The sequence below is a fragment of the Sinocyclocheilus grahami genome, unplaced genomic scaffold (assembly GCF_001515645.1).
Source record: "Sinocyclocheilus grahami isolate Dianchi unplaced genomic scaffold, SAMN03320097.WGS_v1.1 scaffold314.1, whole genome shotgun sequence".
In the NCBI taxonomy this organism is placed as follows: domain Eukaryota; kingdom Metazoa; phylum Chordata; class Actinopteri; order Cypriniformes; family Cyprinidae; genus Sinocyclocheilus; species Sinocyclocheilus grahami.
The window spans coordinates 89,875-112,168 of record NW_015505493.1 but is presented as its reverse complement, the minus strand read 5'-3'; the positions used below and the strand labels follow the sequence as shown (position 1 = coordinate 112,168).

At 35.7% G+C, this 22,294-nt stretch overlaps 1 protein-coding gene across 2 annotated transcripts in view; it reads right to left on the bottom strand.

Moving 5' to 3' along the window:
- The window catches only part of LOC107601903 (pre-mRNA 3'-end-processing factor FIP1-like), a 31,043-nt gene that overhangs the window by 6,925 nt on the left and 1,824 nt on the right, over positions 1–22,294 (bottom strand). The window contains exons 2-12 of one of the 2 annotated variants that reach the window (XM_016294256.1): positions 20,068–20,113; positions 18,320–18,365; positions 18,132–18,211; positions 17,922–17,971; positions 16,010–16,102; positions 15,774–15,901; positions 14,585–14,628; positions 11,962–12,061; positions 11,741–11,876; positions 8,984–9,035; positions 659–717 (exon numbers count right to left, since the gene is read on the bottom strand). In XM_016294256.1, coding sequence (XP_016149742.1) covers positions 659–717; positions 8,984–9,035; positions 11,741–11,876; positions 11,962–12,061; positions 14,585–14,628; positions 15,774–15,901; positions 16,010–16,102; positions 17,922–17,971; positions 18,132–18,211; positions 18,320–18,365; positions 20,068–20,113 — 834 coding nt within the window. Of the gene's footprint in view, positions 1–658; positions 718–8,983; positions 9,036–11,740; positions 11,877–11,961; positions 12,062–14,584; positions 14,629–15,773; positions 15,902–16,009; positions 16,103–17,921; positions 17,972–18,131; positions 18,212–18,319; positions 18,366–20,067; positions 20,114–20,862; positions 20,909–22,294 lie in introns of both variants that reach the window. The other variant, XM_016294257.1, reaches the window with a different exon arrangement.

Below are 22,294 nucleotides of genomic sequence, written 5' to 3'. Positions count from 1 at the left end.
GTGTGTGTGTGTGTGTGTGTGTGTGTGTGTGTGTGTGTGTGTGTGTGTGTGTGTGTGTGTGTTTGTGTATGTGTAGTGATGATGAGAGAGTGTTGAGTATGCTAAAACTTTGTATGCAGTTCAACCTTCTGTAGTCACCACCAACCGCACGCTTCCCCATGCATCCTCACATGTACAGAGCTCTGTGATGTGTGTGGCAGTCTGGCTATGTTTGTGTGAGCAGAAACTTTTCTTTTGACTCTTTTGACTGGCAGTCCAGGTTGTTGGATACTCCAATCAAGACGCTCCAAATACGGGTTCCAAATTAAATATTTTCTCACTATTCGCTACAAGATGTTAGGAAAATCCACAAGGAAATGTTCCTCAAACACAGACTTAAAACACATACACAAAACATTACGAGGTTTCCTTTCCCACACACACACATAATTCCGGAGCCAATGAAAACTCAAAATGTTCCATTAGCAAATATATTTCACTTACCTTAAGTCAAAAATGTATTGCTTAACCTTTGAATTGCTAAAAATTATGATTATTAGGTTAGAACTGGCAAAGAAGACTTTTTAGAACAACCATTCAACAAAATATATTCATTACTAAGTTTTACCCAAGATTGCTGGTGAAGTGCATATCTTTTATTAACTTTCAATATTCATACCTGCGGAGAATAGGTAAGATGTAGCTGAGCGTCGATCATAGCCTCCCGCCAAACGTCTACTGTTGTGATTAGAAAGACAACGTTAGTGTCGATAGTGTGGTTCAATCATCCACTATTTTGAAAAGTTATATTTTAAATAGCTTGATTTGTTTTTCTTAAAATCATATGGATTCACAAACACAATCTATACAATTTTTCTCTTTCACGGAAAAAGTGGAACTGAAATGTATGCCATATGATTTACTTTGCCCAAATTGACCTTATGAACAAAACTGAAAGAGTGTTAAAAATATATATTAAATTAAAATGATAGAGTAGTTTGCTCTTACAGCACACAGAGCAGCAACACCCCATTATTTTTTAACTAACAACAAAGAGAGAGGAATAAATAGAGCATACCAACAAAATAGGCAAAAAGTAAGAGAAAAAGCGGAAGACAGAACTTTTCACAATGATCAAAAGACTTTCCTCTGTTTCTGAGCTCAATTTCCTCATTGTTTGATGTTACTGGCATTAACTCAAAGTGCAGCATGCGCCCGGTAATGTGCCAGCAGTGTGTGATTTTGTGTGGGAGTATGTGAGCAGATACAGCTCAGGCAAACACGCAATTGGTGATCCATAAACCCTGGCTGCCCGCCCTGCTTTCGGGGCATTCTGCAGGAGTAGAAGTTAAGTGTGTGTGTGTGTAAGAGAAATCGCATCCAACAGAACTCCTTGTGGACAGGTGTTGGTTAAGAGTGCACAGTTTCTAATAATATCTCTGGAAAAGATGCTGCTGTTCTGGTTTCTCTTTGTCTTTCTTCCTTCCTCTATCCCACTTCCTCTCGTCTCTTGCTTATGAACCCTTTTAAATTCAGCCAGCTACAATACATGTTCAGTATGTCTTTTTCCCTTATTCTTGTTCTATGTCTATCCACAGCAGAACAGACAAAAGGAGATGAAAGGAGGAATTTATGATAATCGATGTTAGATGATCTGGCAGTTACAGTCTCATCTCACCCCTGAGATAAGCCTTAATTAGCGCCTGGCTAATTAAGACAGCTAATCACTGCAGAATTTGACCCTAATGGGCTCACACTAATGGCTGTGCAAAGATGCAGCCCAACCAGTAGGCTGCTCTGCATTGCTCTGGTAAGCAAACGTATCAACAAAACAATTATTACTGATATTCCACAACATGTGATGAGGGATTGCTGATGTGGATGACAAGTCTCAAGACATCTATTCAAACCCAGCAATGAAAGCAATTTGCCTTCAATATAAAATAATTGTCTTTTCCCTAAAAAGTTGTAGAAAATGGGCTTCCTAAATATGGACGGTGAATTCTTTATGTTGACTCGAGAGCCAAAGCATGATACATTTAAAGCAGAAGGAATGGTGTTGTGCTTTTGAAATGATGCCCCAGAGAGCCTTGTGGGCTATTTCAGGGGTGTCCCTCAGGGATTTGTATAAGGACCTTTTATATTTCCTATATACTCCCAGCATGTGATGTTTAAGTGTGAAAAACGAGCATGCACGTGACAGTGAGGACAGAAAAAGAGAGAGAAAAAGAAGAAAAGTTGTTTTTTTGGCGTGATGGTATGAGAGGAAGTGATTTATGAATTATACAGTCCTTGGTTGGCAGGGTTCGGATGAACGGAAACTCCTTCAAGGATGTTTGGACTTGGCAGAGAGACTGAGAGGTGAGAAGAACCATTCTTTAAACAACAGAAAAAAGAAGGAAAAAAAGCAAACTTAAGGACGAGGAAATGGAAAAAAATTGAGGGAGCTGGGTCAGAAGATGGTGAAAAAAAGTATCAAAATAGCACAGAGAAGCAGAGATGAAGAGGATGAAAATATATCAAAATAATGCCAACAGAGAGAAAGATAGGACTTTAAATGCTTAGCTTCAATATCACATACAACATGATATATAATGCAATATATTATTCCAAAAATGTGTCTTTAAATATAAATACATATTAAATTAGGAATATATATATATAGTAATGTGTGCCTGTGTGTATTTATACATTTAAAATAAATAAATATTATTTATTTTAAATAAATAATACATTATAAATATATAAAATTAATAATAATTTTAAAATGATCTCCCAGAGAGCATTTCAGGGGTGTTACTCATGAATTTGTATAAGGAAAGGACCCTTTTATTTACTATATACTGCACACACACACACACAATAAAACAATTGGCACTGAACCACACAAATGTTCTGCAGATGATGATGCCTGTCAAACTGTGAGGGGGAGTGAATCTAGAAATAAAGTTAGGGGGAGATAGACAGGCCAAGACGTGGCTGTTTGTCTTGGGGAGAAAGGGAGGAGGTATAGATGGATGGGGAGTTCTGGGTGCCTGTAAACAGGAGGCTGGAGGCACAAACATGGCCACCCTGTCTGTGTCTCTCTCTGCCTTATTTGGCATTTGACTGGGTCGGGGATGCTTTTTAACCGTATTTTAGACCTAAGAAGATAAGTTATAGCGTCAGAGAGCTGAGAAGCAAATAAGTACATGTACAAAGACACACACACACTTAACCACCTTAAACACACGTTTGATAGCTTCCAAGCACAGGGATGAGCTAAAAGAGCCGGATCAAACTGAATAAGTAATTCTGTGTATATAGAAGAAATACAGTCACAGTGGATTAACTGAAGCAGATGGGAGTTTAGTGCTTTTGTCTTGATTTCTCTTCTTCTAAGTCTGGGGTGAAACTTTGATGAGCTACCCTACATAGGCTACTGCAGGCAGGAATAGAGACAGAAGTAACGACTCTGACAGAGCGATACAGCTTTTGTAGCTGCAGCCTAGTTTACTGTCCCATAAACTCCATGAAGGCTGCCAATCACAGCTTTAGGAAGAGTCAATCATCTCTGTCATGAGGGACACTGAATGTTTGAGTCCCATAACTTTTAAAGTTACATAACTTTCTTGTTTCAATCTCATGGGCATCTTTTTTTCTTCAGATTTATGTGATGTTTCCTTTTGGTAGTGACAATTTATCACAAAGCAGACTGCTATAAAAAATATTGTGCCCACTGGTAGTATAATTTATCTTGCATGTGCTGTTTGGGTAGTTTTAGCACACAATTCATTAATTATGCTAATTAGGTAATGTAGCAAATAAATGTCCCATTTAAACGTTATGCTATTTAAACTAAAATGCCTTTTTTTGGCCTATTGCTTACTTTCTGAAGATGGTAATAGAGGTTATAAAAATGACTATATGTTTCCATTCAAGCTGCAAAATATGCACTGCTGTTCAAAAGTTGTTGTTTTTTTGGAAAGAAAATAGCACTTTCAATATGCGGACGCGTATTTTGCCTCAGAAATAGTCTTAACGGCCTCTTTTACGGAACGGAAGAGGGGCTTTTAATATAACGTCAGTGAGTGTCTTATGTTATATTTACATAAGGTTTTAAAATATTTACATATTTTGAGGTGTTAAAGAGACTGTTATTAACATATTTACATGTTAATTTGTTATCTTTTTTTCGCGGTTAAATTGAATGTAGTTTTCTAAAGGAAACGGCGTTATGTAATAAAGACTAGCCTAATTATTTTGAGGCTGATGAAGTGATAATTGTTAAAAGTAATGTTTTGCATGTTATATTTCAGACATGTTGAGCTTTGTGTCTTCATTGTGTCCGCGCCGGGAGTTAACGACACAGAACCCTGCTTGTGTGAGAAGGCGATTTTCTCAGCTTCTTCAGAAGAGAGGGAAAGACGGTTTAAGGCAAGTAAAGTTCATAATTCCATTGATGTCTGTGTTTTTCATTGCAGAACTCAAACCAACTTTGCGTTGTCGGATTTGGAGAGTCATCGTTCTTGGTCTTCCTTTCTTAAAGGAACAGTTCACACACACACAATTATAATTTACTTGCCCTCATGTCATTCCAAACCTATAAGACTTGTGTCTATCTTTAGAACACAAATGAAGATATTTTTAAATTTTCTCTCATCATTTTTTGTTAATCCATTGAAAGTCTAGATAATCAGTATTTTCAAGCTTCAAAAATACAGAGTTATTGTAGAAGTAATCCATGCCAATATTTATATATGAATAAATCTTAAATTATATCATAGCGAACATGTCTGTTCTGAAGAAAATACTGGTCTCCCAGACTTGCAATAGAGGACAAAAATTAAGAGAATATTAAATATATTTATTTGTGTTCCAAAAATTTGCAGAGTTTGTATGGGTTTGAAACAACACGGGGGGTGAATAAATTATGACCATTTTCATTTTTTGTTGAACTAACCCTTTAAAGAGCAGCCCTCCACGTACATGAAAGTTTGTGAGGTATGTGAATGTCATGTCTGTTTTAATGTTTCAGTAAAGAAGTAGCTTTCTGAAAGCAATATATTTATTTAAACAATATCACATGCCCTCACACTAGTGCTGCCATTACAGACATTAAACAACCACACAAAGTGATTGCAATTATAAAATAGTCTATTTACCTATCCTTACTGATGTGGATGCACCTCTATCTGAAAATGGATAGATTTTTAATGAAATGTTTTTCTCTTTTTAGGCCACTGATGAACAGGTGGTGACTGGGATGAATGCTGGTCAAAGAGGAGAATGGCCTTTCCCCCAAACTGATGCAACAGTGGTTTTAAAGGAGGAGGCTGCCCTGGATAATGTAAAATATGTCACATGCCTTTGCTGTGCTGATGGGGCTTCTTTATGACTACATCAATTATGCTAAAGAGATCATGAAAATTGGCAGCGATGCCTGATCTGCATTCATGAACTATGAAACAAACCGTAAGTGTATAATTTGTAAAAAAACAAAATGTTAAATGCTTGTTCTGTGTTGTTGTTTAGTAGAAATGGAGTTTACACTCTGTCATTCATACACATGCTCACATTCTTTCACACATGTTTCTGATAAATGTTATAATATCAGTGTTATGTTGTGGTTTATTTACTGTCATGCCAGAATAGTTTGTAAAGAACTTAACTATTAACTAACTGTACAACTATTGTATATTAGTCGTGTTTTTGTATAATATTTTTATACAATATATACAATTTACCATAAAAGTCAAATTTGATCTTAAAAGTTATATTCAACAAATGTTCAATGCTTCATTTATAAACTCTGTAGCTGTTAATGCCATCATTTTCTGCATTTCTTCTTACATGCTTGTTACTTTTGACTGTTTTCTCTTGTTTTAAATAAATATTTACCTTTTGATAGTCATTCTGTGTGTGTAAAAGTGATTTTAAAAATGAACAAGATTTGTAGGTTTAATGTCTAGCTCGATTTGGGTTCATTTTAGCTTAGCAGTGTAGTAATTTTAAACCATAAAAAAGCAACCCAGCATGCTGGGTCAAACATAATAACCCAACTTGTTGGGTTAAAAAAAAAAACAGTGCTGGGTTCGTCTCTTTTTGACCCAGCGCTGGGTTGCCAAAATAACCCAAATTGGGTTGTTTTTAACCCAGCCATTTTTAGAGTGTATGGACACATTAAACAGATTAAAAGTGAGAGTCACGACATTTACAGTGTTTGAGAACATTTCAAATAAATGCCGCTCTTTTGAACTTTCCATTGAAAGAATACTGGGAAAATCATCATGATTTCCACAAAAATATTAAGCAGTGCAACTGTTTTCAACATTGATAATAATAAGAAATGTTTCTTGAACACAAAATCAGCATAGTATAATGAATTCTGAAGGATCATGTGACACTGAAGACTCAAATAAAGGCTGCTGAAAATTCAGCTTTGCCGTCACAGAAATAAGTTACATTTAAATATATATATATATTTAAATTGTAATAATAGTAATTGTAATTTCACAGTATTAATTGTAAAAATATTTATTCACCTCAAATAAAAAAAATTAGGGCTGTCAATCGATTAAAATTTTTAATCTAATTAATCAAACCCTTTTTCTTTTTCTTTTTCTGTGATTAACCGCGATTAATCAAACACTTCATGAAATTAAGCATAGACCATTTATCTGGTTCCAAATTTTTATTTTGTCATCATTTGCTATAGCCAGCAAAGTAAACCAAAAGATTGAAGGGTGATTCTCAAAAAGCTTTTTTCAAGATAAATTTAGATGTCTTTCCAAAAAAGGACACTTAGAAACTCCAAAAGGACACCAAAGAACCAAATGATATAAGGAGCCCACATAAGCACATATGAAAGAAAATTTTTTGAATTTTATAGTATGTGTACAGTGCAACAGCAAAGAGCTTTTTTACATTTTAGAGAAGTCAAGTTGCGATACCAAACAGGACCACATGGAGATGCCAAAAAAACCCTAAACCAACCGCCTGCTGACTGCATATCTACTACAGTACACGGATCCATTCAGTATAACTAAACACAGCAACATAAACATGACAAATCAAAACATTATCGTGAATGTGTGTGGAAACAACGTGAATGTACGGAAATGTATGTGCCTGTGCATAAATACAATGTGCGATCAGTGCGTCAAGAGCACTCGTACACGCAATATTATAACGGACTCACGCATGCTTACTGTACTGTACGACTCCTGTACGCCACCGCAATCGTCTTTACCTTGATTGCAGTCTTCATCCATCAAAACTTTACTAGCGAGACTGGTTATCAAGTCGAGAAAACGTAGTTTGCGTCTCTTCTTGCCATACAGTGGTGGGATGTGTTGACAATCCGTTCAGTCTGTACTTCACACAGCGCGTGTGACGTGTGAGGGCTTGTGCTCTTCAGAGACAATCACAGAATATGACAGAGCTCGTGATTTAAAGCCAAACACACTGGAATGAATAATTCACTGAAAACGCAACGCAAGTCTTTGTTCTCTCTGCAATCTCTGACATAATCAGCCTGGTTTCCTTTATATTAGCGCTGTTTTGGACGGATTGTTTGAATGCATTCGCTTACTGGATCACTGGACTGAAAACTTTCCCAGAGTTTAGCAGCTTAACGGTCCCCTGAAGTGCCTTGAAACACGCAGCATTATTCTATGTGGTGATGTAATTTCAACTGAAACAGGAAGAGAGGGCAGGACATATCGAGCAGCCCTGCCCCCTTTTTAAAATAGCCAATAGCGTTTTGTTTATATCTGCTCAGGCCAGAGCCGTTGAGCTCAGTAAAGCTGCATTTGACAGCCACAGTCTAATAGATTACCCACTAGATTCAATATGAAATTCTTAGTAAAACAAAATAGTGGTCATAATCATGCTGAGGCTATGTTTAGTTGTAAAAGTTTTTAATATTTGCTGACTTGCACATATGATCCGCTCCGTGCGATCGCGTCTCTGGACAGGAGCCAAAGTCCGGATCAGACTGTGCGTGCTGCCGCGGTTGCGTGAAACCAGACCTTATTTTCCCCAATTAAAAGCATATTTACACTGTGTGAATCGCTCCCTATCACCTACATTGTGCACTTCGAACCATTCACTGTACAGGAAATAATACACTGTGAACAAGTGACCGATCTCAGCCGCTTCAGCGTCTATTTATAGGGCGGGCGCTTCGGATTCTAGAGAGCATTTGATTGGTCAGAAGATTTGATGAGAAGATGAAGTACGATGTGACGTCAAAAAAATCATTGAGCCGTTTTGGCGGAAGTGACGAACTGCAAGCTTTGAATGCTTATATTTTATAAATGTGAATTTTGTCACTGTTTTGGATCACACTGCCTTATAGATAACCTTAGGACTAACATATTGATACTAACACCCCAAAAAACTTTAATTTTGATTTCATGGGGACTTAAAATGATCTGATCGCAAACAGAGAAGCAAAATTGGGTTAAAGGGTTAGAATAGAAATTGTGCTTCAGTAATTTTGCGTTAATTGCGTTAAAGGATTGTAAAATTAATCGCATGCGTTAACGTGTTAACGTTGACAGCACTAAAAAAAATACATAAATATATAATATTAGCTTATAGGCATTTTGGATTTTTTTCTTACCTTGGTGTTTTTATCAATTTTTATGCTATATCTCAAAATTTGCTTAAAGTATATGGATGGACACTCATCATTGGCTTTATTTGAATATCAACTGATATTCAGGTGTTCTGAGACACAGGTATTCTACAACAACGTAACTAAGTTTCTTTCACAAGCTCTACCTCCTTCTCTCTCCCTTTCTTTCTTTGTCTTTCTTTTTCTCCTTCTTTTGCCTGTATAGTGACTTGCTATGTTCTTGCTTTCTCTGTCTGCTACATCTCCTCTGTCTCTCTCTCCAGTTTCTATACAACACCAACCTGGACACATATACACATATGATCCATATATCATACACAAACCCTGCTATAATTCTTAACAATCAATCAGTAAGAAAAAAACCCCCACATGAACACTTACCTATCTAATGGTGGTATCATAGGAGGAGGGGCACCGGGAGGTAATGGGAAACCTGAAAATACAGGCATAAACAGATATTATGTGAATAATGATATGGTGAAATCAAAACTGTAAGCATGAAAAAGGAGAAATATTAAAATAAGTGTATTTGCAGTACAATTGTTTTCAAATGTCTTTATATGATTTCATTTATCATAGAAAATGCATGTTTGTGTCTGTGTGCATACGTCCAGATGTCGTGAATTCAAATGACTCAACACTGTTTATGACACATCCAGACAGAATTCAACAAAGACAGTGGCCTGCAACTTTTACTGCCCCGCTAACCATGACGACCTCCCTTAAAAGCGTGTGTGAAACAAATGGGCCTTCGCAGCACCCCAAAAAACACATTCTCCATCACATGTCTGAGGAACACTTATCTGCTTTGATCACACTCAGCCACAGACTCACAAACATTCATGCACATCTGGGCACCATCCCCCTTTTGTTTTTCCATGGACCCCTGATGGGAGCCAGCTCCAAAAGACAGTTTTCAAAAACAACAAAAATGACTTTAAAAAAAGGCTAAAGAAAAACAGTAATTTGAGGAACACAGAAGTCATGCAGCTATGACTAACATAGAACGAGGCAGAAATGCAGCGTCCCCTCCAACGGATGCATCCACTCACACAGAGCCTCACAAATCATCTGTGTTGTCCTTGAAACTTCAGAGTCCTCTAAGAAAGTATGTGCTTTGTGAACTATGCCCTAAACTGCTCTTTTTTTCAGTCTGCCTGTGGATGCTATGCTAATTTATGTCAGAGATCTGTTGCAAGCTCTAAAATAGTTCAGTAAGATCACAGATCTGCTTCTAGTGCATATTAGCAGATGCTCCAAACACAGTTTCTATGCCATATAAATTTGTCAATGTGTATTTTGAGCAAGTTTGGTTCAAATATGTTTTTTTTTCTATTCAACAAAGAATTGATCATATAAAAAAATTCTTAATCAGAATATAAGCATATTAGAACAGGGGAGGCAGGATTTGGTAGAAAGCGATTTCTGATGGGGCTTTGAAGCAGAAGAGGAGTAGAGTTAAGAGAGCTCAACTATAGACTTCCTGTCGAAAGTGTGGAGGAACAGCATCTGAGCAGGAAGTTAGGAGAACTGACAGCCAGCAGGTCTGCGCTGCAGAGGAAAACCTGGAGAGAATTAAAACACGCACAGCTGCTGCAGCTCATCTGGTTTAGCACCTGAACTCTAACTTTGAACCTAAAGAACACACAGCATTTTGGGGCATCATGGGGCATTTCACTGCATTTGGAATCACAGCCCTAGAGTGCAATATTTGAACACAGAAAACACATCAACAAACTACTTCATGGGGCAATAGAGGCAGATTCAGTTCCGTTTGCTATACCATACCAGGCAAAAATAATGTTTACGTTTTAAGTAGACCAATAAGACATGTGCTTAGGATATTTAGGATCTCAGAAGATAGCAGGTTGCTCAACATGGGTGTGAATCAATCACATCCTGGATAAATGTTGTCAAGGCAACCCCAAATTCCCTACAGATGACCATATGTACAATGCAGTGCAATGAAAACATATCAATATGACCTTTGACCTCCCCTGTGCTGGTCTGGTCAAAAAAGGTCCAGTCACATGGATCAAAATAAGTCTCATATGCTAATCAAGGCTGCATTTATTTGATTAAAAACACAGTAAAAACAGTAATATTTCATTACATATTATCACAAATTAAATAGTGCTGTCAAATGATTAATCGCATCCCAAATAAAAGTTTTTGTTTACAGAATATACTGTATGTGTGTGTACTGTGTATATTTATTATGTATTTATAAATACACACACATGCATATATAAGAAAAATATGTTATGTTTATATGTTAAATATATTTATATATAATATAAATTATATGAATATAAATATATAGATGTAGATACATGTAAATATTTTCAAAATATATACTGTATGTGTGTGTCTTTACATATACATAATAAATATACACAGTACACACACATATATATTCTGTAAACAAAAACTTTTATTTTGGATGTGATTAATCATTTGACAGCACTAAAATTAAAACAACTGTTTTCTATTTTAGTATATTTTAAAATGCTATTTATTCCTGTGATGACAAAGCTGAATTTTCAACAGCCATTATCCCAGTCTTCAGTGTCACGTGATCCTTCAGATCATGCTGATTTGATGCATAAAAAATATTTCTTATCAATGTAAAAAAATATATATTTTTTAACAATTTTTAAAAAACTGCATTTTTTAAAATATAAATATTTTGTAGCATTATAAATGTCTTTACTGTCAATTTTGATAAATTTAATGCACCCTTGCTGAATAAAAGTATACATTTTCTTTCTTTTTTTTTTACTAATGCCAAACAGAAATTTTGAACAGAAATCTATTCTACTATAATTTATTAAGCAAATGTATTCAGAAACACAACATAAAAATCTTTAATTTAATAGTATTATGAGGATCGACCCGCTGGTTATGAGAATAATCTGATTTACATTTAATAAGCTAGTTAATATGCTGCACTGTGTCACTGTCTGATGTGTTCTGCTTGATTTTGGAACTATTAGAAGTGAAAATTTTACTCAAGGACAAGCTGAAGAAAAACCTGCAATATCGGAACATTCACATGTTACTACGTCACTACACACAGCACAGACCCGTCCCTTTTCTGCTGACACAAGTGAGTGTGCATGAGTGTACAACACATACCGGGTGGCGGTGGTATGAGGGGTGGTGTGGTGCCGATGGAGGGAGGAGGGAAAGGTGGAGGTGGGATATTGGGAGGAAAGAAGGGCAACAGCTTTGGGGAAGATAGCTCTGTGTCCGAGGACTGCTCTGACATGACCTGAAATCACACAGATATACGAGATCGGTACTCAACTATTTATAGTGATTCACTCTTTGTGTCCATCAAGCACGCAAAAACACACCTGGATGTTATTTTCATCAGCGCTGTGACATCTTCTGCCTTCCACTCGACTGATGGTACCTGCTTGTCCTCCGATAACGTTGATCGAACCACTCGACTTCCTGCATTCACACCCACATGCATAAATCAAAGTCGGATCATTATGTTGAGTCCATATGTGTGAGTGAGGAGGATGAAGTGTGCACTGCACACTGCAAGCTGAACACAAAAGATCCTGGTTCTTTTTCACACTATAGGACACTTGGCACACACACAATCGCACACAATCTCAGTCAATGCTATTTTCCTGCTGATCTGGGAAATCTCCTCTGATGTGCTCGACAATATTTTTAGCTCATGTACACACAGCAGTTACACACTTGCGCGAATGTGTGGTAGTCGTCACCATTCATAAATCTTCAAGTCCCCTGAAACAAGGCTACAAATACTCTCAGTAATGCACAAATGAACTAGGCAATAACCTATTTCAGTCACTAAAAATTAATCAGACAGAACAGAGCGCATTAATACTGCATTAAACCTTATGCATGCTGCAAGAAAAGTAAGCATTCAAGAGTCTAAGTAACATGGACAACTTGTCTGCAGAAGTCTCTCTTATCGTTTCTGTCTTGCTGGTGAAGTTTGGGACAGAGTCAACTATGGGGGGAGAAATACACATTCAAATGTAAAATCCTGAAATTGACACACTTCTGGTGTTTTGCCTACTTTCAGCAGACACGACAGTGGATTTAAGTGCTACCCACTCATGATTTTATAAAAAAGGGACACATAAAAAAATTCACACCCCAGCCATGGCTCTGCAGTCTGCTCTCATCGCATGTTCTCTGTATTTTTAATCTTAGCAATGTACGTCATGCAGTAAACATTTTAGACACATTTCTTCATGAAAAAATAAATAAATAAAAATGCTGTCATCATTTACACACACAAAATAAGGTATTTTCAGAATGCTGGTAATCAAACAGTTTTGCGTACCATTGACTGCAATTGCATGGACTGAAAAAAAACAGACAATTTGTAAAATATCTTCTTTTATGTTCCACAGAAGAAAAAAGCCTGTACCGGTTTGGAAAGACATGAGGGTAAGTAAATGATGAATTTTTTTGGTGTACTATCCCTTTAAAGGTGCATTCAGTAATTTTCCCTCATTAAAAATGTTTTACACTTAAAAAAAAAAATAATTCTACGACATACTGTTTTTTTAGAATGTTTCAATTAGTAGGGTCCAATACAATATTGTAAACAATCACTTTATGAACAATTAAACTAAATTTCTAGATTAAATTAGATTTCTAAACTGTTTTAAAGAATAAAACATAAACATAGATTGTTGTTTCGTTCACAATAAGATCAATAATAAGCATTCAGTCATGCTGACTTTAACTCCCATTCATGGAGCATGCAGTCAAGCTGTACCTGAATATGCACATGAACTCATGTGTTTTTTTTGTGCAAAAACATTGCATTTTAATGGGGCTGAACAAGATTGAATGACAATCTTTGTTAAGGCCCGTTTGATTCAGAAAATGCCACATTATGCTCTGTGTTTAAACGGGTGTACTGTGACTGACTCCTGCATCCTGTCTGTGCGTGTATGTGTAATAATGAAAGCCGGACTGTTGCTTTACCCTTGAATGCTCTGGCTCATACACATCCCCCTGAGCGAGGCATAACCTTCAACTGATCGAGAAGAAGTTCAAGGAACGGCTGATTAAAAATCACCCCCGCTAACTCCTACCCAGGACCAAAGGCAGTCTAGACCACCAGGACTGAACCATGGTGTGTGTGTATTTGTGTTGTGTCTCATAGAAAAGTAATAGTGAAATATTAGGAGGTTTCAACAGTCAGGAAGTTTTCTTAAGGGGAGAACAAAAAACAAGAGCTGATAGAAATCAAGTGGAAAAAATTAGGGGGAAAAAATTTAAACCGGCGTAAACAGGGATGATAATATGAGTACGGAGCATTTGGGACAACAGCAGAAAGCCATTATCACGTAATGATGTTGTTACTGGGAACATGGCTGGCACGCACAGTAAAATAAGCAGCCATTAAGAGAGCTACACTGCCCTTACGCCAAACAATTCGACTGCACAAGATGATTTGACAAAAATACAGAAAACAGCAACAGAAATGACACAGTATAGTCATTCTACTGACTCTTCAATAAAAATTCTTGATACAGTTTTTTTTAAACTTGCTTCACATTGTATGCAAAGGCTGACTGGCCTTCTCTGAACACATAAGATGTTTCATTGGTACACCTTTAAGATCAATTTAATCAATTTAAATGACTGCTTACAGTCGGCTGATTATAGCCTATAATATGCATCAGTGCATGGACTGAACTTGGAAGGAAGATAGTTGCATTCACTCTACTAGGAAAACACTTTAAAAGACTCTGAAATTGCTTTTAAATGGTTTTAGGACTCAAGCCAAAGACCCTTTAAATTAAAATGTTGGCTAACTAAAGTGTTTTAAAGGGACAGTTTACCAAAAAACTAAAATTTTGTTACCATATATTCTCCCTTATGTTGTTCCAATAAGTAAAATGTGTGTAATGTGCGTGCATGGGTTGGTTGGTTTCACTGGTTCATACTGATGTGTTTGATAAAGAATTGATGTACCTGGATGAGTGTTCTGACAGATCACTACTAGAATTCTGATGAACCTGGAGAGAGAGAGAGAATGAGAAAGAACTAATTTATATGTATACACACTCATTCTACATACACAGGTGTTTCCAAAACCTCATGAGCTGCCTTTAGAAGCAGCATTTTACATCGCCATAGGCACTTCCAAAGTAAAAGTTGTTCCAAAAGGTAAGAATCCAGTAAGTTGTCTCCTCCTAGGATATATCGTTTTAGCCCAATTCTAAGGCACAGTTTCACATGTGGCGAAGGCAGTTCCAGAATGCACTGTTCTGAGCTCAGTGGCAAAAATCTGGCAGACAAGGCAAAAGAAATGCTCAAAAAAGAAAAGAAAATTATAATAAAATAAAATTTTAAATAAATAAAATTTAATTTGGCCAAATATTTGTCTGCTATATATTTTTATGTTTGCAATTGATTATTGTTTATAATTAATTGATTGTAAATTATTATTGCGCCATTAGCTTAGCAACATGCTAATGTCAAACTGCCTGAAACAATTGCAAATTGTTCATGATGCATTCAAGTCATGTCGAAAACAATATATTTACGACTTGAGTGCACATGAACACCACTACAAAGTTGTAATTATGAGTGGGAAACTCATATTTTCTTTGAGCCCTAAGTTTCTGGGTAGAGGGCATCAGTAAGAAAACATGAAACATTGGATGCAGTGTCTGTATTCATGATAAATTTGTTGAAATTAATTCTTTTTTTATACAATAAAACTAGCTAAGTTCCATGATCGAATATGATAGTAATGTACAATTACAATAGAATATGTAACGAGAGTTCCAAATCAGTCACTTCCCTTACAAAATTGAACCGTGGTTTTACTACAAATAAAATAATTTGGCTAATCTAACCACAGTTTAACCATGGGATTTGTAGTAGAATTGTGGTTATACAAATGGTAATTAATATGCTGAAAAACCATGGTTACTACACTTTTACTATAATAAAACTACTATAAATTGTTGCAATGGTTATGAGGCTTCATGAAAGTTAGGAAGCTTGTCTATGTAGGCAGCTACGTAACTCACTGGGCTTTGGAACACAGCTCGCAAAGCTGAAACCACAGTAAATGCCCTGTCACAGCTCATTATCAACATCTCAGTATGAACCATCATGATAGAAGGGCATATTTTAGTTATGCTAAATGTACCATTATTTTGCTTGATGACCCCAGGCTCAGGATCTCTAGGCTCATGCGTAGTCGTCTCTGTTTGTCACAGTATGCCTTCCAGGTGTCCTCATTTAAACCATAGTTAAAGTAGTCAGACAGATCCGCACCTGCGTTTATACACAACACATGCTGTTAGAGTGTGTACTAGAGAAAAAGGTACATTTGAATCTGAGGTAGACTAACACACACACACATCTTAACGCAATCAACTGCACCTGGCTTCCTCCATGGCTTCTCCTCAAAGGACTCCACATCCACCTGCAGGACATTGCCTTCAGCATCCAGATCCAGCCCTCTGGACTTGGAGCCTGACTCACAGAAGATAAGACTTTAGCGGCTGGATTCCCACACACAGATTAAACCAAACCCAGAGAAACGTCCTGAAGGGATTCTCAGCAGCACAGTTCAGTCAGGCTAAAATGTAAGCTTTCTTCAGGAATGCATGGTGGTAATCTAAGACATAAAATATAGAATACGTATTTGATTATAAATATTCTGGAAATATTTAACATTTTTGAATTGAAATGTCTATAAGTTTAATAATAATTGTAATTAATTTTAAATGTGGAATGACACTTATGGTGTTTATGTGCAATCTAACAGGAGGCGTGATTAGGAGGTGTTATCAATCATTTATTTTTTGCATGAATTATTGAATTATTAACTTTTTTGATAACTTAACTTTGGTAATGGTGGAGGAGTTCAGCATGAAAATATTACAATATTTGCAAAAACTGAGAAATTAGACTATTAAAAGGTAAAAATTATATTACTTTTTGGGGGTCATAATTTTAATTATAAATTAAAGCGGCAAGCAGCGTTGAAAGGGCCCTCGCACCCGGGCTCACCACCACCCAGTGGCTTTAGGAAAATTGAACGTGAGCAATATGCATTTAAAGTGGTAAATATATGAGGAATTTGTCAAAGTCATTTAAGTGTCAAACTTCCTGCTGCCAGCTGGTGGCGCTATGACTATAACTGAATATTGACATGTAGATGTCTTCAAGCCAGGACTTTGATCAAAACTTATGAAGTTTGGTGCACATTGAACATGGTTTGTTTTGAGTTAGTGTAAAACAAGTCATTTCCTGTTGCCAGCAGGTAGCGCTATTATAATAACAGAATATTGGCCTTTAGATATGTTCAGGCCAGGACTCTTATCGAACATGTGAAGTTTGGGACAGATCAGACATTGTATGGCTGAGTTACAAAAACTTCTATTCCCATGGCGAAACATTGAATTTTGTCCGGCTACAAAGGATACACCCTTTAACGAAAACTCAAGGTCTTTAGAATAGACTGACCAAATATAATGTTGACATCATTAAATCTCTAGGAGGAGTTTGTTAGAGTATAAAACATGCCACTTCCTGTTGCCAGCAGGTGGCGCTATGACTATAACTTCTGCAGTTATACTTCTGCAGTTTGGGGCAGATTAGACATTGTCTGCCTGAATTATAACAACTTCCTATTTCATGGTGAAACACTGAATTTTGTCAGGCCGCCACGGACACACCCTTCAATGAAAACTCAGAATATTTGCAATTTAACGTCACAAAGGGCTTTAGATTACACTGACCAAATATGGTGTTGATCTGTTTACATCTCTAGGAGGAGTTAGTTTAAATACAGCGCCTGGAAATGGCAAAAACGGCACAAAACTTGCAGAGAAAATGTAAAATAACAGACTTCCTGTTGGATTTCAGACTTCGTACCGGGAGACTTTTTTGTAAGTATTGGTGTGTTAAATATGTCTACCGAATTTCGTACATGAATGTGAAACATAGCTCGAGGGGCACTTCATTGAAATTGTATAGGTGGCGCTATTGAGCCATTTTGCCACACCCACTTCTGAAACCCACATCAGACGTACATTTTCACCACTTCTGGCACGTGTGCAAAGTTTAATGAGTTTTCGAGCATAATTAGGCCCTCAAAAATGCAACTCATTTTGGAGAAGAAGAAGAAACGGAGCAATTCCAATAGGGTCCTCGCACCACCGGTGCCTGGGCACTAATAAATAATGCAGTGACGAAAATGCACAAAGAATTTCCAGGCACATGGTAATTAAAATGAGCTAATATTTAAAAATATTTTGTAATTCAATGAACTGAACATCTTTATTACCTGATACAGAGGGCTTTATGTTCAGACTGATGGAACTGGAACCAAATGACCTACAGAGCAAACCACAAACAGATCGTTAAGAACCATTATAACAATTTATTAGACCCAGAATACTTTAAAATGTCATCAGTATCTCTGTTTGACATGAGAAGTCTTGACACAATGACATGTATAACTAAAATTGTCCAAACTTCTGACTGAATTACTCACGAGCCCTGAGATCCGCCTGTTTTAATGTCACCGATGGTCACACAGACATCATCATCATCATCACTGTCTGATTCACTTTCCTTTGAGGGGGAAAAACAAGAAACAATTGTTTGTTAAATGAATATGCACTACATTATCATGGCTAACTGATATAAATAAGTTTAAAATATGTTTTCCTAAAAGAGCACCTGGTAATTGAGTCCATTCATGCCATCCACATCACCAATCAGAGCACTGCAGAAGTGAGATATATGTTTATCCAATTAGATTATACAATAGTGCATGTATTGAATGATCACAAAAATAAGATTCTTCAAACTAGGGAAAGATATGGAATGGATTTAACTAAATGACAGTTCAGGAATGAGATGTATACATAAAAAGTGGTTTAAAGCAAAATAATACATTTTTAATTATTTAAAACAAATTTATTTGAAATTTTAATTAATTAAAAAATTTTTAGTGCCATATTTCATCAAATCAGTTACTACAGAATACTACAACTATACTACGACTAAAAAAACCTTTAAATGAATTTTGATATTAAATATACAGTGTATATATATATATATATATATATATATATATATATATATATATATATTAAAAGTATAATTTCTATCTATTAAGTGTATTAAAATACTTTCTAAAATACTAAACGTTAAACACACTCTTAATTTAAGTGTCGGCTGAGATCAGGTGTGGGCTCTGCAGAAGAAACTTCATTTTCCTTTGGATGCACAGACTTCCTGTCAGCTTCAACTGTCTGTCTGATTTAATCACATGCACTAATTGATGTTACAGAACAATAAAAAGGCTTTTACACAAATATGGGCAATGAGGAGGATCAATTTACAAGCACATCTTTAGCTGCAGGCCTACATTAGTTAAAGTGAGGCCTATATCACTGCGGCCTCATCAGGCTTATTTAAGGCCAATGCAACGTGAGGGAAAATTCTCGCTTGGGTTTGAGTTTTGCCCCAACTCTAATGAAGGTGAAGCAATCCAACCGATAAAAAACGCAGCGTCAACTCCAAGAAACAGCTAACACGTCTCTACACAATGCTGGGAAGCAGAGGAATAAAACAATGGTTAATATTCCTTCTCATTCCTACTCCAGTGAGCACATAAAAGGAGCTTATACTGTGCACATCCAATGCTGAATTTAACAAGCGTCCGAAGAGTTTCATCAGACACGCGTGGCTTGATCCGCTTTCGGAGCATTTTTGTAAAGAGGTCTATCGGCATAGACGTGTCACATACCGCTAATGTGCATGCATGGTCATTACTAAGCGGTGAAACGGGCATTAAATGTACACGCTTCATTTGTACAATGCTACTTGCCCTAACAGGAAATAAATGTGTCAGTCTCTCTTGTTCCGAGTCGGCACACCATTAGGTCTTGTAAACTCTCATTTCAAATGCAAAAGAGGCCAGGGCTAAAGTGACCTGAAAATTACTGACATTGCCAGGAGCAGAAAATCCCAAAACGGCAGAGAGTTTAAATGTTAATGTGCGTGTGTTTGTGTTAGGGACATGTACTAAAGTAAATGCTGATGGAGCACATTTGTAAATGCAAACGAAATCAAATATGAGGAAGAGATGATTCATAATGCTTAAAAAAAGGCAAACAGACATTTTGGAGTAAATTAAAATCAACTGCTGGATTAAATCTATATAAGATGTCAACAAAATACTGCAATAATTAATACAAAGGTCTTTGCACCAGTTTTTGCTCTATATTTCTGCCTTTTCCATGCAGTTGTGAACTGTGTAGTCTACAAAAGTTTGGATAAACATCTATTCATAAAGACTAAGATAAAAAAAACTAAACAAAGATGCTAAAACATTAAAAACTCTTTTCCAAGTTCTACTCCATCAACTTTCTCATTGGAAACTCATCAACAGCTGAAGATAGTTTCTTGGGCACACTCACCTGAACACTTCTTTTTCTGTTGTCTCTTCTTCATCAAAATTGTCATCTATTTATAATAAAGAAGTAGAGAATAGCACAAGATTTGTTTTCACATGGAAACAGACAGTTTAAGAAGTTTAAAGTTATTGCTATAGTTGTTTTTAACCCCATAAATATTTACTCTATAATTAACTATCTATAATATTTGACATGTAAATTTGTAAGGCATCTAAATTATCAACATGATCATAAGCTTTCTGTCATCTGATGGTTTCTAATTTTTTGTTAAAAGTGTAATTCAAAAAAACGTCCACTTTCAGGTTATGGTGTGCGTGCGTGTGTGTGTGTGTGTGTGTGTGTGTGTGTGTGTTTGTACCTTTTTTAGTAAGTAAATTAAATTATATATTTTTTACTGTTAGTACTAAAGTAAATGCTGATGGAGCACATTTGTAAATGCAAACGAAATCAAATATGAGGAAGAGATGATTCATAATGCTTAAAAAAAGGCAAACAGACATTTTGGAGTAAATTAAAATCAACTGCTGGATTAAATCTATATAAAATGTCAACAAAATACTGCAATAATTAATACAAAGGTCTTTGCACCAGTTTTTGCTCTATATTTCTGCCTTTTCCATGCAGTTGTGAACTGTGTAGTCTACAAAAGTTTGGATAAACATCTATTCATAAAGACTAAGATAAAAAAAACTAAACAAAGATGCTAAAACATTAAAAACTCTTTTCCAAGTTCTACTCCATCAACTTTCTCATTGGAAACTCATCAACAGCTGAAGATAGTTTCTTGGGCACACTCACCTGAACACTTCTTTTTCTGTTGTCTCTTCTTCATCAAAATTGTCATCTATTTATAATAAAGAGAATAGCACAAGATTTGTTTTCACATGGAAACAGACAGTTTAAGAAGTTTAAAGTTATTGCTATAGTTGTTTTTAACCCCATAAATATTTACTCTATAATTAACTATCTATAATATTTGACATGTAAATTTGTAAGGCATCTAAATTATCAACATGATCATAAGCTTTCTGTCATCTGATGGTTTCTAATTTTTTTGATAAAAGTGTAATTCTAAAAACGTCCACTTTCAGGTCATGGTGTGCGTGTGCGTGTGTGTGTGTGTGTGTGTGTGTGTGTGTGTGTGTCTCTTCTTCATCAAAATTGTCATCTATTTATAATAAAGAGAATAGCACAAGATTTGTTTTCACATGGAAACAGACAGTTTAAGAAGTTTAAAGTTATTGCTATAGTTGTTTTTAACCCCATAAATATTTACTCTATAATTAACTATCTATAATATTTGACATGTAAATTTGTAAGGCATCTAAATTATCAACATGATCATAAGCTTTCTGTCATCTGATGGTTTCTAATTTTTTGTTAAAAGTGTAATTCAAAAAAACGTCCACTTTCAGGTTATGGTGTGCGTGCGTGTGTGTGTGTGTGTGTGTGTGTGTGTGTGTGTTTGTACCAATTTTAGTAAGTAAATTAAATTATATATTTTTTACTGTTAGTAATATTTCAGAATGAACACTTACTGAACTGAAACCTTTTTTGTTGTTTAAGAAAAATCATGATAAAATGAGAGTATTGAATATGATACATCAGGTTTTTGTGGAACATTTATTTGTCCATCTCTATCAATCATCATTGTATTACGTTGCAATATATATTTTGCCTCCCACAATTAAAAAACTATAGAGCTTTTTTTAATCATAAAACTGCAATACTGTTCTTATTGATCTCATTGATTTCACAAAAAAAAAACAGATTTCTTTTTAAATATTTGGTATAATTGGTTAGATGTATCAGATGGAGGAATACATTTCATCATCTAAAATGCTGCAAGTTTATGAATGGATCAATTTAAAGACGATTTTAAAACATGATATTCAAAATGTTAACTCTATTGTATATTTTTACATAGATTTTTCTTTTCTCAGATTCATCCCTATTGGACATTATACAGTATCGCTTTTTATTTCTCCTCTTTCCTACTACTTGTTTCGCTTCTGTTTCAGTTTTTATAACCATTTCTTACTATGTGTAAGTAAGTTTTTGTTTTTTAGCATGTTTGGCAGTGTTCTTTTTTAGGATTACTGATAAATTACTGTCATTTGATTTGTATTAATTGTATTTGTTATTTATTTATTTTAATTTTAGTTAAATTATGTCTGAATTTATTATGTCTGTATAGGTCTTTTATTAAGTTTTTAGTTTTATTTAATTT